This window comes from Anabrus simplex, chromosome 9, assembly GCF_040414725.1.
Source record: "Anabrus simplex isolate iqAnaSimp1 chromosome 9, ASM4041472v1, whole genome shotgun sequence".
Classification (NCBI taxonomy): domain Eukaryota; kingdom Metazoa; phylum Arthropoda; class Insecta; order Orthoptera; family Tettigoniidae; genus Anabrus; species Anabrus simplex.
The window spans coordinates 114,348,088-114,361,929 of NC_090273.1; the positions used below are offsets into that span (position 1 = coordinate 114,348,088).

Genomic DNA, 13,842 nt, shown 5'->3' on the forward strand with positions numbered 1-13,842 from the left:
GTCTACTGCTCAGTCTCACTGCTTGGCTTTTGGGGACCGCTACCTCTCATATCACACCTCTCGTCAGTTGGTCTCACGAGACTGATAGAACTTCATTCGAGTCCACAGTCCAGAATTAAGATACATTCTTGCACTGACCAGGAATCGAAAACAGGACCTCTGGGGAAGAGGTAGGGACGCTTCCACTACACTTCGGGGCTGGAATTGTTAACAATGAGATTTTATTATTAGCCTTGTTTATTATTATTATTATTATTATTATTATTGTTATTATTATTATCTTCTTTTCGTTTCAGCCATCTATGGGCTGCGATTACGCAACTTCCATTGCTTTCTCAAGTTCTTTCTCCTTCCTCTTTCGCCAGTATTCCTTCATCCGTTGGCTTGCTCGTGCTCGTTCTTCTGCCGATAATACTCTATTCTTCCTTGTTTTCTCATCAGCTAGGTCCTTCACCTCCGCAACTCTCTGCCTGAAGATTTGTCTGTTTGTTATATCTTCTGCCGTGATCCCACATTTTTCTAAATATCGGTGGACTTCTTTTTCCCATGGGACTTGTGTCTTCCTGTTCTCCTGGAAGGTGAGGATCCTGTTGGCGAGTCTCTCCGATCCCATCCTTTTAATATGTCCGTAGAACGTCAATCTCCTCTTTTTCATTGTGGTGGTGTCTTCAGATTGTCGGTATAGTTCTCGGTTTGGTCTCATGCGAAACGTAAACTTGTCTGATGATTTTATAGGTCCAAGAATCTTTCTAAGGAACCTCCTTTCTTTCTTTTCCAAATCTGAGAGTCCCTTCGTGGCTATTGTCTCAGCTGCGTATAAACATTCAGATTTGACTATCGTGCTGTAGTGCTTGAATTTGGCCTGGTAGGAGAGTGACTTAGATTTGTAGGTGTTCTGACATAATCTAAACGCAGTTTCCATCTTTCTTGCACGTTCTTGAATTGCTGCTTTCTCATTCATGTTCGGAGTCAAAATCTCTTCTAGGTACTTGCACTTTGTAGCTCTTTTGATGTCACCGTACTTCGTCCTCATTGTCCCGGTTGGGTCAGTGGTATTTATGTTCATGTACTCCGTCTTCTCAAAAGATATTTGCAATCCTGTTTTGTCTGCTGTTTCTTTGAGGACGTCCATCTGCTTAATTGCAATTTGCAAATTCTCTGCAAAAAAAGACTATATCATCTGCAAATGCGAGGCATTCAAATTTAAGCCCAGTTCTCTTGTGACCTAATCTAATTCCATTTGGAAAGTTGAATTTGCGCATTTCTTTTCGCCATTCCCTGATAACTTTCTCTAAAACACAGTTGAATAAAATTGGAGAGAGGACATCTCCTTGTCTCAAACCTTTTTTGATTTCAAAGGGCTCTGACAGTTCTCCTAAAAATTTTACCTGAGACCGTGTGTTTTTCAGTGTTTGATGAATCAAGGTTGTTGTCTTATTGTTATTATTATTATTATTATTATTATTATTATTATTATTATTATTATTATTATTATTATTATTATTATTATTATTATTATTATTATTATTAGCATCAAGGGTTTGAAAAACCTACATTCCTGATAACATCCTCGAAATGTACTACCCTGGACACCCGGATGAGAGTCAATATGCAAGGCTCAAGTGGAGACGAGTCACTGATGTTCTTTGTGACAAGAAGATGGCTCTACAGTTGAAAGCCAAAATTTATAAAAACAGTTGCTTCCTGCGAGATATAGTTCAGACATTTGACGAAGAAGAAGAGACAGGCTATCCACATTATAGAGATAAAAATACTGTGGTGGTCCGTTGGATTGACCCACTAAGATCATACGACGTATGACAGCCAGCGTACGTCACAGGTACGGTGTAGTCTCAGTTACGGAGAAACTGAGTGATGCCTGACTCCGGTAATATAGTATTATCATTAGAAGAAGCAGACAATTCCATGGCCAAATCAGCGCTCCAACTCGATCCTAAAGGACGTCAACCCGCAGGCAGGCCCTCTGAAGCGGTGGTGGATAACCTCAGGGATTACATGCAGGATATAGATATCAAGCCCGAAGACGTCTATGACACAGCCCTGTGGAACAGCTGTAGCAGAGCAGCAGACTTCGTGCTATGGGATAAACGCTAAGAAAGAATTATTATTATTATTATTATTATTATTATTATTATTATTATTATTATTATTATTATTATTATTATTGTTGTTACGGGGATACCCGTGGAACAGCAGAGGTGAAAGAAGGTGCGGGCTGGAATGGGTCTAACTACAAAACCGAGAAATTAATTAAAATTTAATTAAAGGTTATATTTTCAAAACAGCCAAACTTAACAGATTTGATATAGAATTTCCAACTTTAACCAATAACAACAAGTAAAAAGGTGCCAGTAACAAAATTTAAGTCTAGGAACGACAAAATTTGGTGGAATAACAGAACTTAGGCTTCAAGCCTTCACTTTACATTTCCTGAGCTCTCAGCTCCCAAACACATATTTACCAAAGGGCAGAAAACCCCTAATAACATGGAGCACTTGCTCCCACCTTCACATCTCAAGCCTCTCTGAGGCACTTTTACCACAAATAAAAGAGCCAACCCGCTCTCAATTTGCTGAGCCTATCAAAGGCAACAACCAACATTACTATCAACTGCCCTCAAGGCACATCTACAAAGAAACAGGGGTATCTTGTACCCAACCTACTGGGCCTTTGTTGAAAAAGAATAGGATAAGTAAATGGCCCAAAATGCAAAGCAGAATGGAGGCGTGTACTTGCACTCCTACATGAACACTTGTTAAAACCTAAGGGGCACTAGGCCGATTAAACAGGGGCTATTCCCACACTAGGGAGGTGACTCGTATAAGAAAATTTTAATACATTAAGAGTAGAAAATCGGTTATGAAAACGTTGTCACCTCAAATCAAAAATGAAGGGGAGCTCGAGAGGGTAAAGCACTCTCTATCCCCGATTTACAGTTAAAGTAATAAGAAAATGTTACATAAGCCGGTACTACATTTTTAGACAGGTAGGTTACATTGAAAAGGTTTCGGACCTTCCCCGAGGGTTAAACTGCTGAGCTAGCAAGAAATAAAGATGTTAAACGGCCATTACCTTTGTTGAAGAGCTGCTGCCCGAAGGAAGAGGCGCTACCCGCCCCCTGCTATACTTCCATACACTAAGCTAGATGTTGTTGAAGTGGCGACGAGCCGTGAAAATCAACAGTTTTTAAACACTCAGGGAAGATTCGAGACCTTTCATGAATCATTAAGACCACCCACTCAACTTTATTGGCTGGCTGGCTCTATTGGCTGGCTAATTGGCTAAGTTCAAAACTGGCGGAAAGAAAGATTAATATTGCCAACCCACAAATGAAAGAACAAAATTTAGTAAAGACAAAAACTTCTAAATACAAGATTTCTTCAAGAAAGTTCATTCACTTCGCACCAGGGTGCATGATCCCAGTTTTACAGTAGAAACATCTATGAAAGAATGTCCACACTTCTTGATAATTAGTAAACAAAAGCAGTTCGAAATTAACACAGTGACATCTTCTGAGAAACTGTTGAGATAATTCAGTTTTTAAAGTTCAGAGTTTCTGCTGTAGGGGAGTACTTTAAGGCGGAAAATTCAAAAGTGTGGCGTAGAGGTGTACCAACCGGTACAAATATTATTATTATTATTATTATTATTATTATTATTATTATTATTATTATTATTATTATTATTATTATTATTATTATTATTATTATTATTTCCGGTGAGGTCTACTAAGGACCGCATGCCAATTTCAATTCAGTTCTTCATTCTGTGTTGTTTTCTCTTCCGTTCCTTCCAATACTCTTTCATCCTTTCACTATGCTCTTCCTTTCTATCCTCGGATCACTTCGCACCAAGTTACTTGTCCAATCTTCCTAGGAATCCTTCCATACTTACTACCCTCTTTCTAAAAAATCTCTCTGTCCATATTTTCTTCTTCTCTTACATTATTTCTTCATAAATATTTATGTACTTCTTGAATCCAGCTAGTTGTTGCCTTTTCGTTCCAAAGGTACTTGAAAATCCTTTTTATTAATCTGGAATCATCCATTCTGTAAATATGTCAAAAAAATGCAATCTCCTTTTTCTGATGATTTCTGTTCTGTTTTCTAAGTTCCTCTATATTTCATCATTAGATCTTAATTTCCATACTTCTGTTGTTTTCACAGGGCCTATGATTTTTCTCACGGATCTCCTTTCTAATACCTCAAGTTTATCACATCTATAGTTTAGTACCAGGCAATTACTTTTATATAGTCATTCCGGTTTCACCACTGTAGTGCCTTATTTTAAAATTTTTAGATAGACACATTTTTATAAAAATTATTTGTGATACCATATGCCCTTTCCATCTTGTGTACCCTTTCTTCTACTGCAGATTTGTCTGAACCATTTTCTTGAATTATTTCTCCCAGATATTTGAATTTCGTTACTCTTTCCATTGGACCAATATGTGTTGCCAAAAATTTTGGAGCGTTCTTGATGTTTGTAATAAATTTTGTTTTTTCTACGAAGATTCTCAAACCTGTCTTGTTGGCTATTTCTTCCAAGAGATTGATTTGTGTTGTTGCACTTGTTAGGTTTTCTGATAATATAGCAAAATCGTCTGAAAATGCTGGGCAATTTGTTTCAATGCCTTTGTTTTTTCTCCCTAAAGTTACCGGCAAAATGTTATGTTCTTTAAGCTTTACATTCCAAATTCTTACAATTTTCTCTAGAAGACAGTTGAATAGAAGGGTTAACAAACCGTCACCTTGCCGTACCCCTGCATTTATCTTAATAGGTTTTGATATCTCACCCAGAAATTTCACCTTTGAAATTGTGTCAGTAAGTGTTACACGAATTAAGTTTGCCAATTTAGTTTTCACTAAAATTCACAAAATGTTTTATCTACGGTTCCTCTATCAACCGAGGCAAAGGCCTTTTTAAAATCTACAAAAGTCAACACAATGTCCTTTAAATTCAATATCCTATGGCGAATTATGGATTTTAAGTTAAATATTTCGAAATCCAGCTTGATACTCGCCCTGTTGTCAAGTGATGTTTCTACTCTATTCAGCAATATTTTTGAGAATACCTTGTATGCACTTTTCATAAGCGAGTTGCCTCTATAGTTACCAACCTTTGGTTTGTCCCCATTCTTATGCATTGGGTGTATTAGAGCCAATTTCCATTCTTCTGGAATCCCCTCTGTTCTCCAAATATCTTCAAAGATTAACTGCAGCTCTTCAATGACTTTTTGAGACCATTTCAAAAGTTCAGCTGTCTTCTCCACCAGCTTTTTTATCTTTCAGAATGTTAATTACATTTTTAATTTCTTCAGCAGTTCCAGATTTTCAGTTTTTTGAGAGAATTCCAACTTACGGTCGGGTTCAGGTCAATTTAAAGTTGATCAAAGTGCTTTGCAAGTATTTCACTATTCTCTGCATTGTTTAGGCCAAGTCTACCATTTTCATCTTTAAAGCATATGCTAGGTGCTTGGTACCCCCCCCCCTTCCCCCTGGTAGAAGTTTCGAGAGTTATTTTTAACAAAGCTGTCTTGCAGGTCAATAAGTTGTGATTTTTCGAAAGATCTTTTAACTCCCCATATTATTCTGGCAGTGTCTTTCCTTTGCTGTTTGAACTGGTCATAGTGCTCAGTCTTTCCAGATGATTTACACTTTCTCCATTTTTCTATTCTCTCTTGTGACGCATCTTCACATATTTGATTCCACCAAGGTTTCTTTTTAGGTTTGATTAGCCCAAATGTTTTCTGGGCTGCATTGGGTATTTCTTTATATAAATCTTGCCACTTCCCATGATGAGATACTTTTATGTTTTCCTGAAATGTTTCCAATGTTTCTTGTGTAATCTGTAGTCTATTTGTGTCATATTTGTTTACTCTTTCCCAATTCTGTGATTTCTGTTGGATAAGAATTTGATTTTAGACAAGTAGTGATCGGAATCAATTTCTCTGCTTCTTACTACCTTGACATTCATAATATTTCTTTCATGTTTCTAACGGATATAGCTACATGATCCAGTTGAAATTCACCTAGTAATGGATTTGGAGAAATCCATGTTTTAGCTTTCCTTGGCAATTTCTTGAAGAAAGATGACATTAACTTCAGCTGAAAGTTTTTACAGTTAGTAATTAATCTCCTTCCATTGATGTTTGTTCTTTAGTGTGCGGCATATTCTCCCACTATTGGTCTACGAATTCATTCTCCTCCTACTTGGACATTGAAATCTCCAAGTAATATCACCACATTTGATTTTGGAATTTTAGATAATTCATCATCCAGGAGTGTCCAGAATTCTTCTGCTTTATTTGGGTTATTTGTGTTGCCTTCATTTATTGGTGCATAACAGTTAATAAAAGTTTTATTTTCTTTTTATTCAGTTCACTGTTAAAAGAGACGTCATTTCTGAGCGGGATTTGAATTCAGTTACATTGTTTAATAAAATTTTATGGACATGAAAAGGCTGTTCCCAAGAGTAGCATTACTTTCGTAATTTTAATCGCAGGTTTACCTTTAAAGATTCGATAATATTTCGTTTCTGTCACATTCTCATCCAAAAATCTCGTCTCTTGTACTGCTAAAAGTTGAATTTCGTTTCTATCTAGAAGTAGTTCTGATTCCTTCTGTTTACCAACCTTCAACAAAGAATTTACATTCAAAGTGCCTGCAAAAACTTCTGTCTAAACTTAAGTCTGGACGGATTCCAAGGATGTTCCGACTCATCCTTATTGCAGAGGTTGAGACTCCTCAGAACCCTAGGTCCCGATGCATTGCATAACGCAATGGTGGATTACTCTTCCGAGCTGCCACGCGGTAGTGCTTTCTTTCAGCGGCTTTTCCATTCTGCAATTGAAGTTGTGTGGTTCAAGGATAGGAATAACATTCCAAAGTAAGATCAGATTGTTAGTCTGAAATTATTTTTTTCGTGGTTGACTCCACTAGGTTCTTCTGCCCTCTCAGCCGTTGAGAAATGAGATTTCTCTTCCGTTTTGAGAGACCGTTGACCGTTTTTCTCTTGACCTCAGTTGATCCGCGGGTGCTTATTTGGCATTGCCTTATTCACACCTGTCCTGCATATCTACAGGAACTTTCCCTATCAGCCATATGGGACGCGCCGTGTTGGGGTTGAGGTCCCCCACCCCCGTGTCTTATGTAGGGTTACATTTATCCCCTACTCAGTTCAGAGCCAAAACCCCACGCAATTAACCAGGCACGGTATTATTATTATTATTATTATTATTATTATTATTATTATTATTATTATTATTATTATTATTATTATTATTATTATTATTATTTAGTGACTGAACCCTTACTCCTCTACTCGCTGCTGTTAGGAAAGTCTGATCTCTCTCGTTTTGCGCGATTGCCGGGCTGAGTGGCTCAGATGGTAGAGCGCTGCCCTTCTGAGCCCAACTTGGCAGGTTCGATACTGACTCAGTCCGGTGGTATTTGAAGGTGCTCAAATACGTCAGCCTCGTGTCGGTAGATTTACTGGCACGTAATGGAACTCCTTTGAGACAAAATTTCGGCACCACGGCGTCTCCGTCGCCGAAAAACATAGAATGTACTTAGTGGGCCGTAAAAAACAGTCACCACTTAGATGTGGCGACACGTGCTGACACATCTTGTAACGCGGGGGAGATTGCGAGGTCACTGCTATGAAGACGTGGCCTCTCTCAATGAAAGTGGTTATGTCCTATTTCCGGGATCGATTACCCCACAATTGTGTGAGCCTCCATTAGCCACTATTAGACAGCCCACTTGCCGGTAAGTACGCCCAGATGCTTGTTAATATTCCACTGTGGTGACACATTTATTGCATCGCTCTTCGTTATTTCGTAACTTTTTCTTTGATGATTAATGGCTAACACCTAAAACAGAAGAGAATGACCATGTCTCTGAGTTCCCCGTAAAAGTAACTATTTCAATTATGAGGGCACGGAGCAAAACTGAATGTCTCAAAACTTTTTTCAGTAGAGAGCGTTAAACATTCAAATACATCAATTAAACCAGGGTTTTGAACTTGAAAATATTTGGAATTCTCTCTCTTTCCTAGCGTTTATCCCAAAGAATGGGGGTCAGCTGTTTTGATACATCTCCTCCATTTCGTCCTATTGCTGACATCCTCAGGTTTTACTTGGAATAATGTGAATATAAATGGATATACTGAGCTATTTGCCTGCGCGGTTCCGGCCACGCAGCTGTGAGCTTACATTCGGGAGATCGTGGGTTCGAACCTCACGGTCAGCAGCCCTGAAGATGGTTTTCCGTGATTTCCCATTGTCACACCAGGAAAATGCTGGGGCTGTACCTTAATTAAGGCCACGGCCACTTCCTTTCCACTCCTAGCCCTTACCTGCCCCATCGTCGCTATAAGACCTCTCCATCACGGTGAGACATAAAGGAACTTGAAAAAAAATAGTTGGTGCTTATTTTATTTTTTCACTTCCTTTAGCCACATATTTTAAAAAATTAAAATATAATTTACTGTCGACCAAATTATTTTATGTACTCGAGATTGGACGTTTTGATCCCCTATGGGTGGGGGACACAGACGAAGAATACATCCACGGTATACCCTGCCTGTCGTAAGAGGTGACTAAATGGGTCCTCGGGGCTCACAACTTGGAAGCGTGGGTTGGCAGGATCGAACTTGCCAAGTTGGGGCCAGAAGACCAGCGTCTCAACCGTGCCACTGAGTCCGGCGTTTCTAACTCTTTCCCATCCCATTTTCTCCAAAAAATATGTTAAAGTGACGTTAGACTACAATAAATAAATAAATAAATAAATAAATAAATAAATAAATAAATAAATAAATAAATAAATAAATAAATTTTAATTAATTAATGATGGATTAACTTTTGTTTTTCCTAAATATGAAGGACTGGTGCGGAATAAAACAGTATATTTTACCCTGGCCTACCTTTAATTTTTCCACGATAAATAAATAGGAAACTTATTTTTTTGAATTAGCCTCTGATGTTTGTATATAAAAATGCACTTTGTGTTGTATTACAGTTTAAATGTCAAATATACCAGCTTGTATATCTGCGGGAATGTTTATATCGTGGTAGCCACGGAACCTTTTTGTGATGGTGGTGATTACTGTTTCTGTGAGAAAGTAGAACGGTGTCACCATCCTCCCTTAAAACTAACCAGAAAAAAGTCGAATAGATCCGACTCTCTTTTAGTGGAAAAGAAGGGAAAAGCCACGAAAGACGTGAAAATGTAAGACTGCCTGGGCTTGGCAAACATCGTACCGTTGGGGTCGGATAGGAAATAGAAAAGAATATATTTATAATCTACAGAATTGTATGCTACCAAAACTTGTTCTTCTCCTTCAGACACACCTAGGTGAGGATTTCATGTTGACTTTCCCGATACTTTCTGTACAAATAACCACTCTTATCATAGGCGGTACGGTAAAACTGAATAAACCATAAATGATCGGAAACTGTATTCTCTATAACTTTTGTTATGTAGTACTTTTCGATAGGACCAGTAACATAGGAATTTAAAAATTAAGTTTTACACGCCTATCCCTAAACTACAATTTCATCCAGGGTCAATAGGGTCTATAGGCCTACACCGATTTTCATTAAATTCTGTTCACCCATTTTCTCGTGGCTCGACATTGATATGGACTTAGCAACAAACATCGACATTCATGAATATTTGTGTTATCACAGCCGGTACGGTAAAAATGTATGACATAAATGATCGGAAATTTAATTCTATATAACTTTAGTTATGTAGTATTTATCGATAAGATCACTAATAAAATAAATATTTGAGAATTACATTTTATTTCCCCTAAACTACCATTTCACTCAGCGTGAATAAAGTTATTTATAGCCTAGATTGTAGTGGCTCATCCCCATACTTTACATACCGATTTTCATTAAATTCTCTTCAGCCGTTTTCTCGTGATGCGTGTACATACATGCATGCATACAGACAGAAATTCTGAGCAATGTGCAGACAAAACTCTTGTTATATATCTATATACAGATGCACCCTGTTATCGAACGTGTGCAGTAAAATGACTACTATTTGTTTCACGACATCCGAAGTACAGCACGTTGTAGCGCTCCTTCGAAACCAAGTGATTAGGCATCCCATGCATCACTAGTGCATGCGGGTCATTTGTAAGTAGAAAGTACGGCGTTCGCAGGCCGCCTAGTATAATATGGTATTTTTCAGGAATTCCAATATTTTGCAAGTTCATTCTTATATTAACGCTTCAGGGAGTACGATGCATTCTATTGGGTGATACAGATCGTAGAAACATTTGAAACATAACAATTTCGCACACTACGAGCATCGCACGGAGACAGGTTTGCCACAGTTATATTTCTGGGTGGAAATGTCACTCGGGATATAAACGTCTTTTAACATTACTGAAGATTTCACGTGTTGGAAATATGTTCGCTGCAAACCACGAATAACCGGTCATTTTATCCAAAAACTGGTGATTGCAATTATTATGAATCAATGCGTGGATTTTTATTGCATCACGTCGGCCTCCGGATCCCAAGATAGCGGGTTCAAACCCGGCAGAGGTAGTCGGATTTTTGAAGGGCGGAAAAAAGTCCATTCGATACTCCATGTCGTACGATGTCGGCATGTTAAAGATCTCTGGTGGCACATTTGGTGTTTACCCGACAAAATTCATTAAATCTCAGCCATAGACGCCCAAGAGAGTTTCGGTTTACTCGGTCTGCCATATAGTGGGGGCCTAGAGTAAAACGGAACGTCGAAATTGACGAGCAGACAGCCAGATGGCGTCAAATTGAAATGTCTGCACACGGTAGCTGAGGCCATATGATTATTATTATTCTTATTCTTATTCTTATTATTATTATTATTATTATTATTATTATTATTATTATTATTATTATCCCTGTGTTGTGCAATGAGTGGAGAACAATTGATGTTTTACAATTCATTTACCAGGTAGAATATTAATAGACGAAAAAGGACAACGTGATTTTAAAATACATTGAACAAAACCATTCGTGTCGTAATCGTCAATGGATAAAAGTAAATAAATTAAACAAGCAACAGCTCGGGATTTCAACACGGGGCGCGAGAAGTGTGAGACTGCAGCGAAGGCCGCTACGCCACCGCGTCGGGTTAACTTGCTGGGCTCTAATAGGCAGATACGGCACGTCTGAAATTTCAACCATCATTTTCTCGGGAAAGTTGGAGTGCCTAATGATAAGCCGAAACACGTGTTCACTTATTTCGGCCCTTTTTTCACTGAGCGTAGTTTCTGTCAAATCGGGTTGTTACACTAGCCGAGTTCCCCTTGTGAGTTTAATGTATGCTACTGGCGAAACCTGAAAGTTGCTCTTGAAAACACCAGCAAATCAAAAAGAGAGAATTTCAGGGTGAAAAAAGTGAAAAGTTTCCTAGGGACGAAAATGGACTGCTTCAGTACGTGAAGTATTTATGTGATGATGTATATGGAATTACGCACAAAATGTTACTATATATACCATGTAAAATAGCGAACAAAGCAGGGTATTAGTCGTATGGAACTGAAGGTCATCCGTGGCTGGATGGACCGATTCATGAAGAGAAAGCGGAAATGGCAGGAGAGCATATTTGGCTATGACTGCAATCCTACAAAGCTTAATAACTTTTCCTTATACTCAATGACATGTTACGAAACATCATAACATGCAATCTATTATGTGAAATGGTGATCCTGTACTACTTTTTAAAAGTACAAAAAAGCAAAGTCACCTCCGTACAGGCCATGAAGGCCCTTGGAGGAGTGGAAGGTAAAGGCTTCCACCATTGTTAAACTCGGCACATGATGGGGTAGACTGGTTAGCTCTACGCCCGGCCGCCTTTGCCCCCAGGAATTAACCTGGTACTCATTTTTGGTGTAGGCTGAGTGAACCTCAGGCCCATATGCACCTCCGGAAGTGGAAATCTCGTTTCTTAAATCTTACGACTTCCAGACGGGGATTCGAACCCACGTCATTCCGGGCGAACCGAGCACGCCTTTACCGCCTCGGCCAGGCAGTCCCTTTTAAAAAGTACTTAAATTTTAATTGAGATCGATTTACTAGTACCTCACAGCCCGATTTTAAGCTCGAATTATTACTGGAGGAAATGTGCGAAATATAGGCCAGTAAATAGGACAATACGTCAACGACGCCTACATCAGCTAGTTTCGAATAAATTACAGTATTCTTCGTTACCTCTAATAAACCTATATTCAAAAGTTATCTTGTGACATCATTTCACATAACACTTTTTATAAGTTTCTTTTCTCTGTTGTTTGTTCCAGGCCATTGGTTACAGCATCATTATCCTTATCTTCAGCATCCAGAAGCCCATGAAGATCCTGTGTGCCAGACTCAAGGGCATCCCCCGGCTCATTGTGGCAGATACCTACCTGCTGGCCTCATTCGCGGGCACTTGTAACCTGTGGAGAGGCATTTGGAATCTTCTCAACGTCTACTTCCTGCACGGTAAACCAATCACATACCGCAAGTAAGCTGAGGAATTCGGTTAGAGTATTTTTATTTATTTATTTATTTATTTAATTTATTTATTTATTTATTTATTTATTTATTTATTTATTTATTTATTTATTTATTTATTTATTTATTTCATCATCATCATCATCATCTGTTTACCCTCCAGGTTCGGTTTTTCCCTCGGACTTAGCGAGGGATCCCACCTCTACCGCCTCAAGGGCAGTGTCCTGGAGCTTCAGACTCTTGGTCGGGGGATACAACTGGGGAGTATGACCAGTACCTCGCCCAGGCGGCCTCACCTGCTATGCTGAACAGGGGCCTTGCGGAGGGATGGGAAGATTGGAAGGGATAGGCAAGGAAGAGGGAAGGAAGCGGCCGTGGCCTTAAGTTAGGTACCATCCCGGCATTCGCCTGGAGGAGAAGTGGGAAACCACGGAAAACCACTTCCAGGATGGCTGAGGTGGGAATCGAACCCACCTCTACTCAGTTGACCTCCCGAGGCTGAGTGGACCCCGTTCCAGCCCTCGTACCACTTTTCAAATTTCGTGGCAGAGCCGGGAATCGAACCCGGGCCTCCGGGGGTGGCAGCTAATCACGCTAACCACTACACCACAGAGGCGGACTATTTATTTATTTATTTATTTATTTATTTATTTATTTATTTATTTATTTATTTATTTATAGTTAGGCGTTCGAATTTTCTTTAGTATCGATCAATTATACGTTTCCATGACCTCCAAAGTAAATAATGTCAACGGTGTAGTCAACATGAATGTTCTAATCCCGTAATATCTGACAAGTCAGGCAACGTTGTGTTACATTATTATTACTATTATTATTATTATTATCATCATCATCATCATCATTTGTATGTATCAGCCTACTAAGGACCACATCTTCTCTGAGCTTTGATATTTGCGCAGTGCTCCTTCATTCGTTGCCGGTCTTGCTCTTTTCTTTCCTCCGTCTACCACTTTGGCCTTTCTTGAAAACTCTGGTGGTATTTTAGGTTTCCTCCTACGTGGGTTGCGTTCTTGTATATCTTCATAAGTGGTCCCCATCTCCTGTAGGTCCCTTTCCACCTCCTTGAAGCAAGTTGGCTGCGTCTTCTTTAAAATAGGTAAAGATCTGGTTCGATAATCGTGTGGGTTTCATTCTTAGCAAGCGGCCATAAAATGCAATTCTTCTTCTCCGCATAACATCAGAGATCTTCTGGACACGAGCATACAGCTCATGGTTATGCCAACGTCTATATTCACCTTTGTCTTTAATTGGGCCAAGAATTTTCCTTAAGATAGTATTTCTTTAATTTCCAATTTTTC

General features: G+C 39.0%; 1 protein-coding gene across 1 annotated transcript in view; it reads left to right on the plus strand.

Moving 5' to 3' along the window:
* The window catches only part of fusl (fuseless), a 526,426-nt gene that overhangs the window by 498,229 nt on the left and 14,355 nt on the right, over window positions 1–13,842 (plus strand). Inside the window, exon 4 of the mRNA XM_067154029.2 lies at window positions 12,328–12,511. Coding sequence (XP_067010130.2) covers window positions 12,328–12,511 — 184 coding nt within the window. The remainder of the gene's footprint in view (window positions 1–12,327; window positions 12,512–13,842) is intronic.